This window comes from Castor canadensis, chromosome 11 (genome assembly GCF_047511655.1).
Source record: "Castor canadensis chromosome 11, mCasCan1.hap1v2, whole genome shotgun sequence".
NCBI classification, from domain to species: domain Eukaryota; kingdom Metazoa; phylum Chordata; class Mammalia; order Rodentia; family Castoridae; genus Castor; species Castor canadensis.
This window is the reverse complement of record NC_133396.1, coordinates 17,589,108-17,602,529: the sequence shown is the minus strand read 5'-3', so window position 1 is coordinate 17,602,529 and position 13,422 is coordinate 17,589,108. Positions and strand designations below refer to the sequence as shown.

Below are 13,422 nucleotides of genomic sequence, written 5' to 3'. Positions count from 1 at the left end.
ACCAGCCAGCTCTACTTAACTTGAGTGTTGTTAACATAGATTGCAGGGAACTAGGAAGGTTTGCTGGTGCCTGAGTTTTTAAGGAAGAAGGCTTGGAAAGGCCAAGGTAGCAGCAGTTAGTAGGGACTATAGATAATCCGGACAGAAGCAGCAAATCCTTGCTTAAAAAGACTGGGTGGCCTAACATCCCACAAGCGCGCGAGGAAGGGAAGCTAGAAGAGGTGCGCAGAAGCGAGGAAATCCAAGATAAGTTCCAGTCCTGTTTCGTTAGCCGCATGACTGTGGACAAATTAGTGAACCTCTATGAACGTCCCCAACTGTAAAGAGCCTGTGTGTTAAAACTAATCCCCGAAATTCCTGCAGGATCACATTACCGCGCACATGCCGAAGTGCTTTGCTAGAAGGTACAAGACGCCTGAATTGATCCCCATTGGCTCACCCGGCTCTACGCCGGCGCGCGGGGGGCGTGTGTTCCCCTTCAGGCATGCGCATTCGGCACGCGGCGCAGCCCGTCAGGCACTGCGGTAGGCGCCCCAGGGCCCGGCAGGACACAGGCCCCAACATGGCGGCGCCCAGCGAAGTAGCTGCGGCAGCCTCCGTCAAAAGCGATGGCGGGGGCGGGGGTTTTGGATCTTGGCTGGACGGACGGTTGGAGGCGCTGGGAGTGGACCAAGCCGTTTACGGCGCCTACATCCTTGGTGTCCTGCAAGAGGAGGAGGAAGAAGAGAAGCTGGATGCCCTGCAGGGTATCCTCTCTGCTTTCTTGGTGAGTAGCCCGGGCACATTCCTTCAACTTCAGCTAGACATCTAAAGACCCCTGTTAGTACTTTGCATACCCCCTTTGCCTACTCGGTATCACAAAGTCTTAGTGGTTTCACCTGGAAGAAGTATATTCAGAGCTCTGGGTCTCGGGAGAAGCGGGTTGCTTTTCAACCAGGTATTGGGAAGCCTGAAGGTTGCAGGTGTATTGAAGAGGAATGGCTTTGCCTTATTCCTGGGAATGAGGCTCTTTCTGATGCCTGTGGGTAAGTTGGGTAGTGTTCTTCTGAAGGCATTGAAATCTAAACGAGAGCTTTATCATAAACGTCTAACAAAACTAATGCCATTCCCATATATTTACAATGTTCAGAGGAGGGAATAAAATGCTTCTGGGATGTCTGTCCATTAGGAGGCAGTGCCCGGGGCTGTCCAATGACAAAAGACTGTAGAAACTTCCCCCTCGGTTTCTATTTCGGAGATAGGGGTCAAAAAATGGTAAGCTGGTAGTAAAGGTTTTTTTATGATGGGGGAACTGAAGCAAATGTGCTTGATTCTTTACAGAATTTAGACATTCAATAATCATTAGCATGGGGGGGAGTAATGAGATCAAAGATTTGGTAGTTAGCCTCTTAGAAGAAGATTAACTCAGAAATGTGCATAAGCTGCGTTTATGTAGTAAGTGACCAAGCAGTCTGCTTTTCCAACCTGCTCATTTCTGCCGTCTTCACCTTCACTTTCTCCAATCCCAACACACATAGTTAGGTTGATTACTGTAGATTAGATTGGTTACAGGTGCTGTCTGTGAGTGTCCAAATTCTTTCCTTTTAAAAATAAAATTTACTTGCATCACCACTAAAAACTATAGAAACTGACTTACCTCTGCATTCGTAGTTTAGAGGAAATCTTGGAAACCGGGACTGCTAATGTGAAAACCACCTATCCATCAAAGGCTTTATCCTTGGCATCTATTACAAGGAACATGTTTGGAGAATGGGTTTGTCTTTAAAGTCAATTTTCAGCGACTATTAATGAAAATCAAAAGGTATTATTAATATAGGTAGGTATAAATATGCCTATACATGATTTTATAGAGAAGGTTAGGGGCTGGAGGTGTGACTCAAGCATTAGAATGCCTTCCTCTTAAGCACAAAGCCCTGAGTTCAAAACCCAATACTGAAAGAAAAAAAAAAGGAAACAAAGGGTAGGAGGCAGAATTTTTTTTTTTTTTTTTTCAGATCCAAAGTCATTTGAAAATGCCTTTGGGAGCACAAGCTAGAGAAAAAGTAACTCAAGCATGATAGAAGTGTAGTTCATCGATTGGGTACATGCTTGAATTATAATGCTGGTTCTGTGGTCCCAGATGCCTCTGGCAAGAACCCCTTTGAGTCCCAGAGAGCCTGCCTGCTCTGTGGAGATTGACCTATAAATGGGAAAATAGGAAAGTTTTTTTTTTTTTTTCTTTTATTATTCATATGTGCATACAAGGCTTGGTTCATTTCTCCCCCCTGCCCCCCCACCCCCTCCCTTACCACCCGCTCCGCCCCCTCCCGCTCCCCCCCCTCAATACCCAGCAGAAACTATTTTGCCCTTATCTCTAATTTTGTTGTAGAGAGAGTATAAGCAATAATAGGAAGGAACAAGGGGTTTTGCTGGTTGAGATAAGGATAGCTATACAGGGCATTGACTCACATTGATTTCCTGTGCGTGGGTGTTACCTTCTAGGTTAATTCTTTTTGATCTAACCTTTTCTCTAGTACCTGTTCCCCTTTTCCTATTGGCCTCAGTTGCTTTAAGGTATCTGCTTTAGTTTCTCTGCGTTAAGGGCAACAAATGCTAGCTAGTTTTTTAGGTGTCTTACCTATCCTCACCCCTCCTTTGTGTGCTCTCGCTTTTATCATGTGCTCATAGTCCAATCCCCTTGTTGTGTTTGCCCTTGATCTAATGTCCACATATGAGGGAGAACATACGATTTTTGGTTTTTTGAGCCAGGCTAACCTCACTCAGAATGATGTTCTCCAATTCCATCCATTTACCAGCGAATGATAACATTTCGTTCTTCTTCATGGCTGCATAAAATTCCATTGTGTATAGATACCACATTTTCTTAATCCATTCGTCAGTGCTGGGGCATCTTGGCTGTTTCCATAACTTGGCTATTGTGAATAGTGCCGCAATAAACATGGATGTGCAGGTGCCTCTGGAGTAACAGTCTTTTGGGTATATCCCCAAGAGTGGTATTGCTGGATCAAATGGTAGATCGATGTCCAGCTTTTTAAGTAGCCTCCAAATTTTTTTTCAGAGTGGTTGTACTAGTCTACATTCCCACCAACAGTGTAAGAGGGTTCCTTTTTCCCGGCATCCTCGCCAACAGCTGTTGTTGGTGGTGTTGCTGATGATGGCTATTCTAACAGGGGTGAGGTGGAATCTTAGTGTGGTTTTAATTTGCATTTCCTTTATTGCTAGAGATGGTGAGCATTTTTTCATGTGTTTTCTGGCCATTTGAATTTCTTCTTTTGAGAAAGTTCTGTTTAGTTCACATGCCCATTTCTTTATTGGTTCATTAGTTTTGGGAGAATTTAGTTTTTTAAGTTCCCTGTATATTCTGGTTATCAGTCCTTTGTCTGATGTATAATTGGCAAATATTTTCTCCCACTCTGTGGGTGTTCTCTTCAGTTTAGAGACCATTTCTTTTGATGAACAGAAGCTTTTTAGTTTTATGAGGTCCCATTTATCTATGCTATCTCTTAGTTGCTGTGCTGCTGGGGTTTTTTTTTTTTTTTAAATGGGAAAGCTTAATATAGCCTGTGAGGCAACTTGGAAGTTCATTAGAAATACAACACAGTGGAATAAATTCTTTTCTTGGACCCTCAGTTGCAGATTATATAGGGGAAGGAATAAGAGGCAAGGAATTTCAGTTTTTATTTCCAACCAGAAAGTTTTTTTTTTTTTTTTTCAGTGTCGGGGTTTGAACTGAGGGCCTATTCCTCAAGCCATTGCATCTGCCCTATTTTTGTAATGGGTTTTTTTGAAATAGGGAGAACTGTTTGCCTGGGCTGACTTTGAACCTCCTGATCTGTGCCTCCTGGGTAGCTAGAATTATAGGTGTGAGCCACCGGTGCCCAGCATCAGCTGGGAAGTTTCTAAAGACTTCACAAAGAAGTTGCTAAAATAATTTTGGTACTTCTTTGTACTAGCTCCTTAACCATTCCTTTTCAGGAGTTCATTATTGGAGCTATGTATCTGTCTATTGATAAAGAGAGATCTGTTTACTTTAGACTCTTAACAGATTCCTGGTCGATGAGGCAAAGTTACCTAGAAACAGATTTGGTTATTTATATCTGACTCTTGTTCCATAAATTGCAGAAGAAAAAAATAATTTTTCAGCATGACTCTCTCCATCTGTCCAATTCACATACCATGTTTAATTTTGTCATAGTTTTCCCAATCCCTTCTGTATAGATACTGACTCTGGGAAGAATTGGCCAGGAATCCTATAGTGAAGCAGAGTTTCTGTTCATGAAGCAACTAAGGAGCATCTTTATAGAGCAGAAAGGACCGGGATATGGCGTATATTAAACATATAATTCATGGTGCTGCTTTCTGTCAGTCAGGCAGTCTGGCAGCATGTAATGCCAGAGGCCCCTGACTTTTGTAGCAAATCCCTTCCTAGGAGAAACAAAAAGTCACCAGAATGAGCTAGGATTCACTATTAGGAATTATGAAGTTTGTTAGCAAGAATCTGTGGTAAGATTCAACAATAGTGATGTATAATTAGTAGCAAATTACAAAAGTAAAGACTGTAAAGACTATCATCTTTCCTTTTTTTTTTTTTTTTTTTTTTGTGGTACTGGGGCTTGAACTCAGGGCCTTCACCTAGAGCCACTCCACCAGCCCTATTTTTGTGAAGGGTTTTTCGAAATAGAGTCTCTCGAACTCTTTGCCCAGGCTGGCTTCCAACCGTGATCCTCCTGATCTCTTCCTCCTGAGTAGCTAGGATTACCGGCGTCCGGCTCATTACATTTTTTTATTGATGGATCACTCTATGCCACTTATGCAAGTTATTTAATCTCTGTTTTCCCCACAAGAAATGTGTAAGTATGTGAGATGAAAAACTTGTTAATTACATTGATTTAATCATTCCAGGGTGTAAACATCACAAAGTATCACATTGTGTCCTGCAAATATATAATATGTATAATTATTTGTCAATTACAAATAAAATATTTTCTTTTTTTAAATGAAAGAATAAGGAGGATTGTCTTGAATTGGTAGGAATCTTTTTTCCACTAGAGCTGAGCTGCTGCTTTTGACCTAGCAGATCTAGATTCTGGGACAGGAAAGGATTACTTCCATGTCCAGAGCCCCAAGAAAAGAAACTCTATGCTGTGATTCTCCAAACCCTTCCCAAGATTTCTTATGTCCAGCAGGTGGAGTTTCGGCTGAGCCTCTTCATAGACCTATTTTAAGTTACTATTGTGTTTGAGGACTCTCTCAGGAAGTTAGTAATAGTCTACTTTTCCAACTAGGAAGAAGATTCTCTCCTTGATATCTGCAAAGAGATTGTGGAACGATGGTCAGAAACTCAGAATGTTGTCACCAAAGTGAAAAAAGAAGGTGGAGTTGTTCTTTCTCTTCTGTTTTTTTTGGTGGGACTGGGATTTGAACTTAGGGTTTTGTTCTTTCAAAGTAGGCATTTTGCTCTGATTGTTTTAGAGATGGAATCATGCAAACTACTTGCCGGGGCTGTCCTTGAACATTGATTCTCCTGATCTCAGCCTACCAAGTGGCTAGAATTACAGGCATGAGCCCAGTCAGAGTGGGCATTTCTATATCTAACCTCCAGGGCCTTTTCCAAAAGCATGTACTGTACAGTTCTTAGGGAGATAGTGTTTCATTTTTTTTTCCTTTGGATATTCATTCTTCAAAGATATTTTACATTAGCAAACCATCAGCAGCTTGCTTTAACTTCTTAATGAACTTTGATTTCCTTTTTTTCTTTTGCACTTTTCCATTTTCAGCCTGACCATTGTAGTTTTTACTGTTTTTTTTTTTTTTTTCAATCCTCTGTCACTAGTAGACTTACATTGCAGATATAGGGTCAGCAGTATTTTTCTCACTTCCTACCTTTTTTTTTGGTGGGACTTCTGTTTGAACACAGCTTTGCATTTGCAGGACAGGCACTCGCAAAGCAGGTACGCTACTACTTGAACCATACCTCCAGTTCATTTTGCTCTGGTTAGTTTGGAGATGGGCTCTTGCAAACTGTTTGCCTGGGCTGGTCTCAAATCTTGATCTTCAACATCTCAGCCTCCCAAGTAACTAGGATTATAGGCATGAGCCATGATGCCCAGCTTTACCATCTTTTTATATTCTTAGTTCATAGCACAAATATGGTTGGAATTTTGTTTTATTTGGCTAACTCCTTCACCCTATAAAATGCAAGAGAAATGGGCTAATATGCTCACCATTAAGATGGTAAGTTAGCTGCAGAAAACTCAGGCATAAATGTCAAACTTACTGGGTGCTGGTGGCCCATGCCTGTAATCCTAGCTACTCAGGCGACAGAGATCAGAAGGGTCATGGTTCAAAGCCAGCCTGGGCAAATAGTTTGTGAGACTCTGTCTTGAAAAAACCCACCACAAAAAAAAGGCTGGTGGAGTAGTTCAAGGCCCTGAGTTCAAAAAAAAAAGAAAAAGTCAAACTTAAAAAGAATTAATCTTGATTCTCAGTTTTTTTCTGAATTTATCTTTGATTCTCAGTTTTTTTTCCTTTTCTTTCTTTGGTTTTGATTCTCAGCCTTGACTGCTTAGTAAGAATCACTTGATGTGCCTGGGCTGGGATCCAGGCATTGACGGTTTTTTTTAATAGAACTTTTCTGGATGATTCTAATGTACCTCTACGATATACCATTGCTTCTTTCTTTGAGAATGGAGAGCTTTTTTAAAAATGTGGCAAATAGCTTTTTTTTTCTTTTTCCCGGTACTGGTGATTGAACTCAGGGCCTTGCACATGATAGCAATTGCTCTGCCACTGAGGCAACCAACCCCAGCACTTGTTTAGGGCTTTGTTGTGTTGAGATAGGCTGGGGTAGGGTCTCAGTATATGTCTCTGAGATGGAATTATTGGCAAGTGCCACCATGCTGGGCAAATATTCTTAACCTAAGAATTTGGGATACATGTATGGAAGTCTCCAAGTGAAATCCTCTCATATGATTAATGTATAATGAATCAAAAATAAAATTGAAAAAGGAGAATTTCACCTGGTATAATTGTAAACATGAAAGGTACCAGCCTAAGTTGATTCTACATTCCTCCTTAGGTTCCCAGGATTAGAGGGGTGAAAGTTACATGTTTGTAGGCTTACTATTCTGTGATTTTTCTCTCTCTTTTTTTTTTGGTGGTGATACTGGGGTTTGAACTTGAGGTCTCACGCTTGTTAGGCAGGTACTGTACCACTTGAACCACACCCCAGCACAATTCTGTGATTCTAATGCATTGTTTTCAACTTTTTTTTTTTTTTTTTTTTTTTTTTTTTGCAGCACTGATGCTCTACCACTTGAGCCACTCTACCAGCCCTCAACTTTTTTTTAAAGCACTTAATATCAGGCTATTTTGAAGGTCTAAACCCTGGCCTGCATGGCCTTTCCTTGTATTTCTCATTGACCCTTGAGGCATGTTCTTTGAACCCCAGAGTTCTAAGGAGTCTTCAGTTGCGGGTGTCTTTAGTACAAGTGCTGTCAGGGTGGACTATTGGTTCAGTGAGAAGTCATTCATAAAACCTTCTTCTTCTTCCCTTCACCATCTCCCAGATGAGGTACAGGCCATTGCCACCCTAATTGAGAAGCAGGCACAGATCGTGGTGAAGCCCAGGATGGTATCAGAAGAGGAGAAGCAGAGAAAAGCTGCCCTGCTGGCCCAGTATGCTGATGTGACAGATGAAGAAGAATATCCTTTCTGCGGTCTCATCCCCTGAGGCTTAAGCCAGAGATAGTTGATGGTTTACAGTCCCCCTCCATGCTTAACTTTCTTCAAAATGTCAGTGATCTTGGGCCTTTGTGGCTATGAATTATGTTAGAACAGTTAATACTGGACTTATTTTTCAACACATAATCAGTAGATTCCTGAACACCTTACTGTAAAACAAGTAAACGCCTTCAAGTACCATTTATATTGTGCTTTCAGAAAATAAGAAATGGCTGTGATCCTTACTAAAGTTTGTGTAGCACTTTTATGGACAGGTTAGTATTACGTGTATAACCCATCTTTATCTTTGTTTCCAGTGAGCAAGGAAACTGACACACTGAGAGATGAGTGAATGACCAGAGTCATTCAGAAAATTAGTGGACAAATCAGGCTAGAACCTGTATATTTCTGGGAAAAGATTACCCTAAAAATTAGGAGTTTTATTTGAATCTTTTTGATATGACTGCATGGTTAAAAGTAAAGCCCCAAAAATAAATTTGAAAATTGAGTGGGAACTGTACAAAAAGATGCTGTTAGTAGGGGCAGATTTAGTTCCCTGAGAGCTTGAAGTTATTTAGGGAATGTGTATCAGGTTACTTGATGTTCACATTATATAGTGAACATCATCTCAGAACTGTTGGCTGACTAATCACTAGGAAAGAATTCTTGAGTGCTTTGGGGACAGTTTATCTTTTGCCTTTACCTTGTGACATGTTGTCAGAGTTTTCAGAATTATGGTTCAAATGACAGTTCTTGGTCTAGAAAAGAACTAGTTTTCTTTTTCCTTTGGAAAAGAACTTTAAAGCACCAGTCTTCCTGGAGGACAGGTTGAAACACAGATTTCTGGGCTTTACCCAGAGTTTCTGATTGAGTAGGCTCTGGATGGAGCCCACAAATGTGTATTTCTAAATAGGTTCCTGGGAGGCTTGGGAACTACTTTGAGAGTCACTGTTTTGTAGGTCATCCCACCTTCCCCTGGCTTTCAGGTAATGTAGCAGTCCACCCAGCCCAAGTTTCTTTTCAGCCTCCAAGAACAGGATCTTACAGAAGACTGGGGTTGGAGATGTAGCTCAGTGGCTAAGTGTTTGCCTAGCATTCACGAGGCTCTGGGTTCAATCCCCAGTACTGCAAAACAAATAAACGAACAAACAAAAACCCCAAACATTCTTCTGTGAGTTCAAGATTTCCAAAGATAAGTCTCCTGGATTTATTGTCATATCACTGTGTGTCCTCACTCCTCTGCTTAGTCTGCTTTTTCTACCCATGTGTATCCAGGCTGAACTGAACCTTGTGATCCTTTTGCCTCTGCCTCCTGAGTGTTGGGACTGCCTCCAAGTCTGACTTACTCATGTTCATTGAATGTATTTTAATGCCAGGTCAAGGTGTATGAGCTGTTTTTTTTTTTCCATCCAGTTTTCCTTAACATCACTCACTGAAGCAGATGAGAAGGATGATTCAGGTGCCACCATGATGACCATTGGTTCTGACAGAAGTATCCTTCTCTGTCCATCCCCATGTATTTCTCCACAGAATCCTCTTGGGAACCAATTTTTATTTTGCTGTCATTGCTAGAGGCTCCCTTTATCTCCAGGAAGTCAAGTCATGCCATTACTTGACAGCACAGCCCTAATCAGTCAACATAGCAAGCACTTAGCCAAAGAAAACAAGTTAACAAGTGTTGTGAAAAGATTAGCTTGGCGCATGGATTTCTAAGGGGAAACAAGATTCTGTACTCCCTGTGTGCAGGTCCGGGTTGCCTGGCACTGTGAAAATAATATGGAATATTGTCTCTGTTCTCAGAAGCCTTGTAATTTTTTGGAAAGAGAACAAAAAGACTGAACACTTTATGCTAAAAATACACACATATTGAAATGTAAGTTTTGAGGAAGGTCCCAACCAACAGAACTACTATGAGAAGCTTCCTAGAGAAGGTGGATTTATAAATCTATCTCAAAGGTGAGGAGTATGGTGGATTATAAGAGAAAGGGAAGTTGTTTCTGGGAGATTCATTTATTTTTGGTACTTATAACATGCTAGGCAAGTGCTCTACCACTGAGCTACATCTCCAGCATGAGAATCATTTTGTGGCCCTAAAGTAGAAAAATGTCATGTTTTAAGAATGGAGAGGAGCTTGTCTGGTATTAACAGGTTTTGTGTTTTGGAGTTTTTTTGCAGGGAGGGAGCATCCTGGGGTTTGAACTCAGGTTTTTTTTTGTTTTGTTTTGTGGGAGTAGGGTTTGAACTCAGGGGTTTGTGCTTGCAAAGTAGGCACTCTGCTGCTTGAGCCACATCTCCTGTCCATTTATTTTGCTCTGGTTATTTTGGAGATGGGGTCTTGAGATCTATATCCCGTCACTGGCCTCAAACTAGGATCCTTCTGATCTCAGCCTCCCAAGTAGCTAGAATTACAAACATGAACTTCTGGTGCCCAGCTGGATTTAGGGCCTTGGGCTTGCTAGGCAGGTGCTCTACCACTTGAGCCATGGCCCCTGCCCTTTCTCTTTTACATATTTTTCAAATAGGGTCTCCTCATTAATGCCCTGGCCAGCCTGGACCACAATCTTCCTATTTATGTTTTCCACCTAGCTGGGATGACAGACCCAGCTTTTATTGGCTGATTGGTTTCACTTTTTGCCTGGGCTGGCCTTGAGTCATGATCCTCCTTCTATGCCTCCCATGTAGCTGGGATTACAAACATACCCTACCATACTCAGCTTGTCTTACTAACTCCCTACCCCCCAAATTATGATCCTTCTGATTTCCGCTTCCTGAATAGCTTACTATCATCATTATTATTACTATCATCATCATCAGGTGGTACTAGGGTTTGAACACAGAGCCTCATGCTTGCTAGGCATGTGCTCTACTACTTGAGCCATACCCCCCAAGGCTCTTTTTTGCTTTATTTTTCAGGTAGGGTCTTGTGTTTTTTGCCTGGAGCTTCTCATGTAGCTGGGATCACAAGTTTATGCTAGCACACCCAGATTATTGAGATGGAGTCTAACTCTTTGCTCTAGGTTGGCCTCAAGCCACTGTCCTCCCAGTCTCTGAGTAGCTGGGATTACAGGCATGAGCCACTGTTCCTGGGTATTTTTTTAAGACTAGAAATAGGGAGCATTCATGACTCACCAAGAAGGGGACAGCAAGAATGAGGAAAGAGCAGTAGTTGTGACCTGTGTGACTTGTACTTTAATCCCTTAACTCACCTGTAGCCCTGTTCCGAAACACCAATGTGGAAGATGTTCTGAATGCTCGGAAATTGGAGCGAGACTCGCTTCGGGATGAGTCCCAAAGAAAGAAGGAACAGGACAAGCTGCAAAGGGAGAGGGATAAACTAGCCAAGCAGGAGCGCAAAGAAAAGGAAAAGAAAAGGACACAGAGAGGAGAGCGAAAGCGATAACCTTGGCCTACTCTGTTCTCATCCCCATGAACTTTACAAAGGAAGAACTGGTTGTTCATATGTATATTTAAGAAATGAGAGACCATTGCAAAGTGATTTCCCAAGGCATTTCCCTTTTTTGTTTACATGATCAAAAGGAAAATCACAATCACTTCTAATTATAAAATATGCCATGTTTTGATGGTGTGGGCAGATTGTTGTAGTTGGTGTCTGTATCAAAGATCTGTAATGGGGTGTGACCTTTCTATTTTAGCACTGCAGTCCTATGCTCCTTTTGGCTCTAAATAAACTTTCCCTCTTGGATAAATACCAGGATTCAGGCTAAATACAGCTTTCATCCTGAAGGAGAGAAACATGACCACTCCTCTGAGATGAAACGTGGGAGTGCAAATTACTTTAGAGGCAATATTGACCCCTAAGGCTAGTTTATTTTATGGCTGGAATAGGAAGCTAATGAGAAGCCCTGTCTACATCTAGATTTTATGTTACATGGCAGCAAACTAGGAAAATGGGAAGAAAATATTTGGAGGTGCTTAGAGCTGAGAATGTTTAAAAAAGTTTCAGTCTTTGCTAGGGATGTAGCTTAGTGATAGAGTGCTTGCTTAGCATGTGTGAGGCTCTGGGTTTAATCCCCAGCACCACAAAACAAAACGAAACAAACCTATGGGAGAATAAAGCATCTTTTTAAATAGAAAATTACATATTTTTCCTCATCTAGTCTATGACTTTAAGATGTGTTGGTATTGAGTGCAAAGATATTGTTAGCTAGATTCATTTTTTTTATAATCATGAATCCTTTTGAGAGTTTTAATGCTGATTTACCCCAAAACGTGTTAAGTATTAAGACCTGATAATTCCTGGTTTTGAGAAACTGGAAGATTGCCACCCTTTTAAGGAACAAACACTGGAAATCTTGCTAACACAAGATATACATAGTAGGTGCTTAACAGATTTATCAGTGAGTGAATGGAAAAACTATTTGAAGAGTCAAAAGTAAGCAGGAACTCTATTTCTACTTCTGTCACAGTTCAGTTGTAAGGAAGGCCCTCCTCTCCTTGACTTCAGGCAGTAGCTAATTATCAAGAAGAAGCCTGAAGATAGCAATTTTTCTGATAAGACAGAAAGTGGGTATTTATACCAGGAGTCAGCAAACAACTACCTGCAGGCCAAATTTGGCCCAGTTTATTTTGTATGGTACAAACCAAAAATGGTTTTTATATTTTTAAAAGGTTATAAAAGAACGAGTACACTACAGACCATATGTGGCCTGCAAAACCTAAAAAAATATTTGCTATCTTTGGAGTTTGCTGACCTCTGTTTTATATCATTAATTATGAGATTAACAAAACTTTTACCTTTGTGCAGAAAGTTAAAAAAAACAAAAAGTATGGTTAAGGAAAAAGATGTTACCTCTTCACACATAGTCCTATAACCATGTCATTGCAAAAATAACCACCTTTTTAAAAATAAACTTTATTTTAAGTCACCATCTACTGTCTTATTCTGATTCATTCCAGCTACCTGTGGAAGTGAAGTCTGTGTGGATCATCACTGAGGAATGTTTTTATTTTGTGCTTTGATTCAGTTAGTTCTATAACCTGTATTCTACTACTGGAGCCTCTTCTTGGAATCCATAAATTCTTTCCAAATTTTCCTTTCTGTGAAGTAGAGATTAGGAGATCAGAAAAATTACCTTGTGTTTTTGAATATGAATAAACTGGCTTTGAAGTCCTATGAGGTACTGATGGATTCTTAGTCCTCTGTGTATATAAATTATATAATAATAATAATTATATAAATTGTTTTTTCCATAAGAAAATGACTGCACCAAATTTCTTTGAATTAGAAATGGTGAGAGAGAATATCAGCTTTACCAATTTCAGTGCAGATTTTGTGTGATGGTTTTTATAATGTTTCTTAAAGTTGTAATTCAGAGAATTAGAAATGGTGAGAGAGAATATCAGCTTTACCAATTTCAGTGCAGATTTTGTGTGATGGTTTTTATAATGTTTCTTAAAGTTGTAATTCAGAACTATATAAGAACCACCCGTTAGAGGGTATACCATAGAAAGGAACAAACAATAAGAATTATTGACTGGGTAACTTAACAAGATTTCAAAGAATTTTTAAGTGATTTTTCTTTTTTAAGTGGTTTTTGTTAATGGACTGGTGTTTTTCACTTCTGACCACTGTGAAAGCTTTTCCAAAATTTTTACTTTGTTTTGCTAGCATTAACATAAGGGCAGCTGAAAGTATTATCTGAATGGCACTGATTTATCTACCAACATTATTACTTATGT

General features: G+C 40.4%; 1 protein-coding gene across 1 annotated transcript; it reads left to right on the top strand.

Annotated features, from left to right (window-relative positions):
• The first annotated feature begins 508 nt into the window (after positions 1 to 508).
• Ccdc43 (coiled-coil domain containing 43) lies at positions 509 to 12,611 on the top strand. Its single transcript, XM_020171349.2, has 5 exons — positions 509 to 766; positions 5,286 to 5,373; positions 7,569 to 7,704; positions 9,156 to 9,214; positions 10,935 to 12,611. Exons 1-5 carry the CDS (start codon positions 563 to 565, stop codon positions 11,120 to 11,122), a joined length of 675 nt encoding a protein of 224 aa, XP_020026938.2. The 5' UTR covers positions 509 to 562; the 3' UTR covers positions 11,123 to 12,611.
• Positions 12,612 to 13,422: the final 811 nt, after the last annotated feature.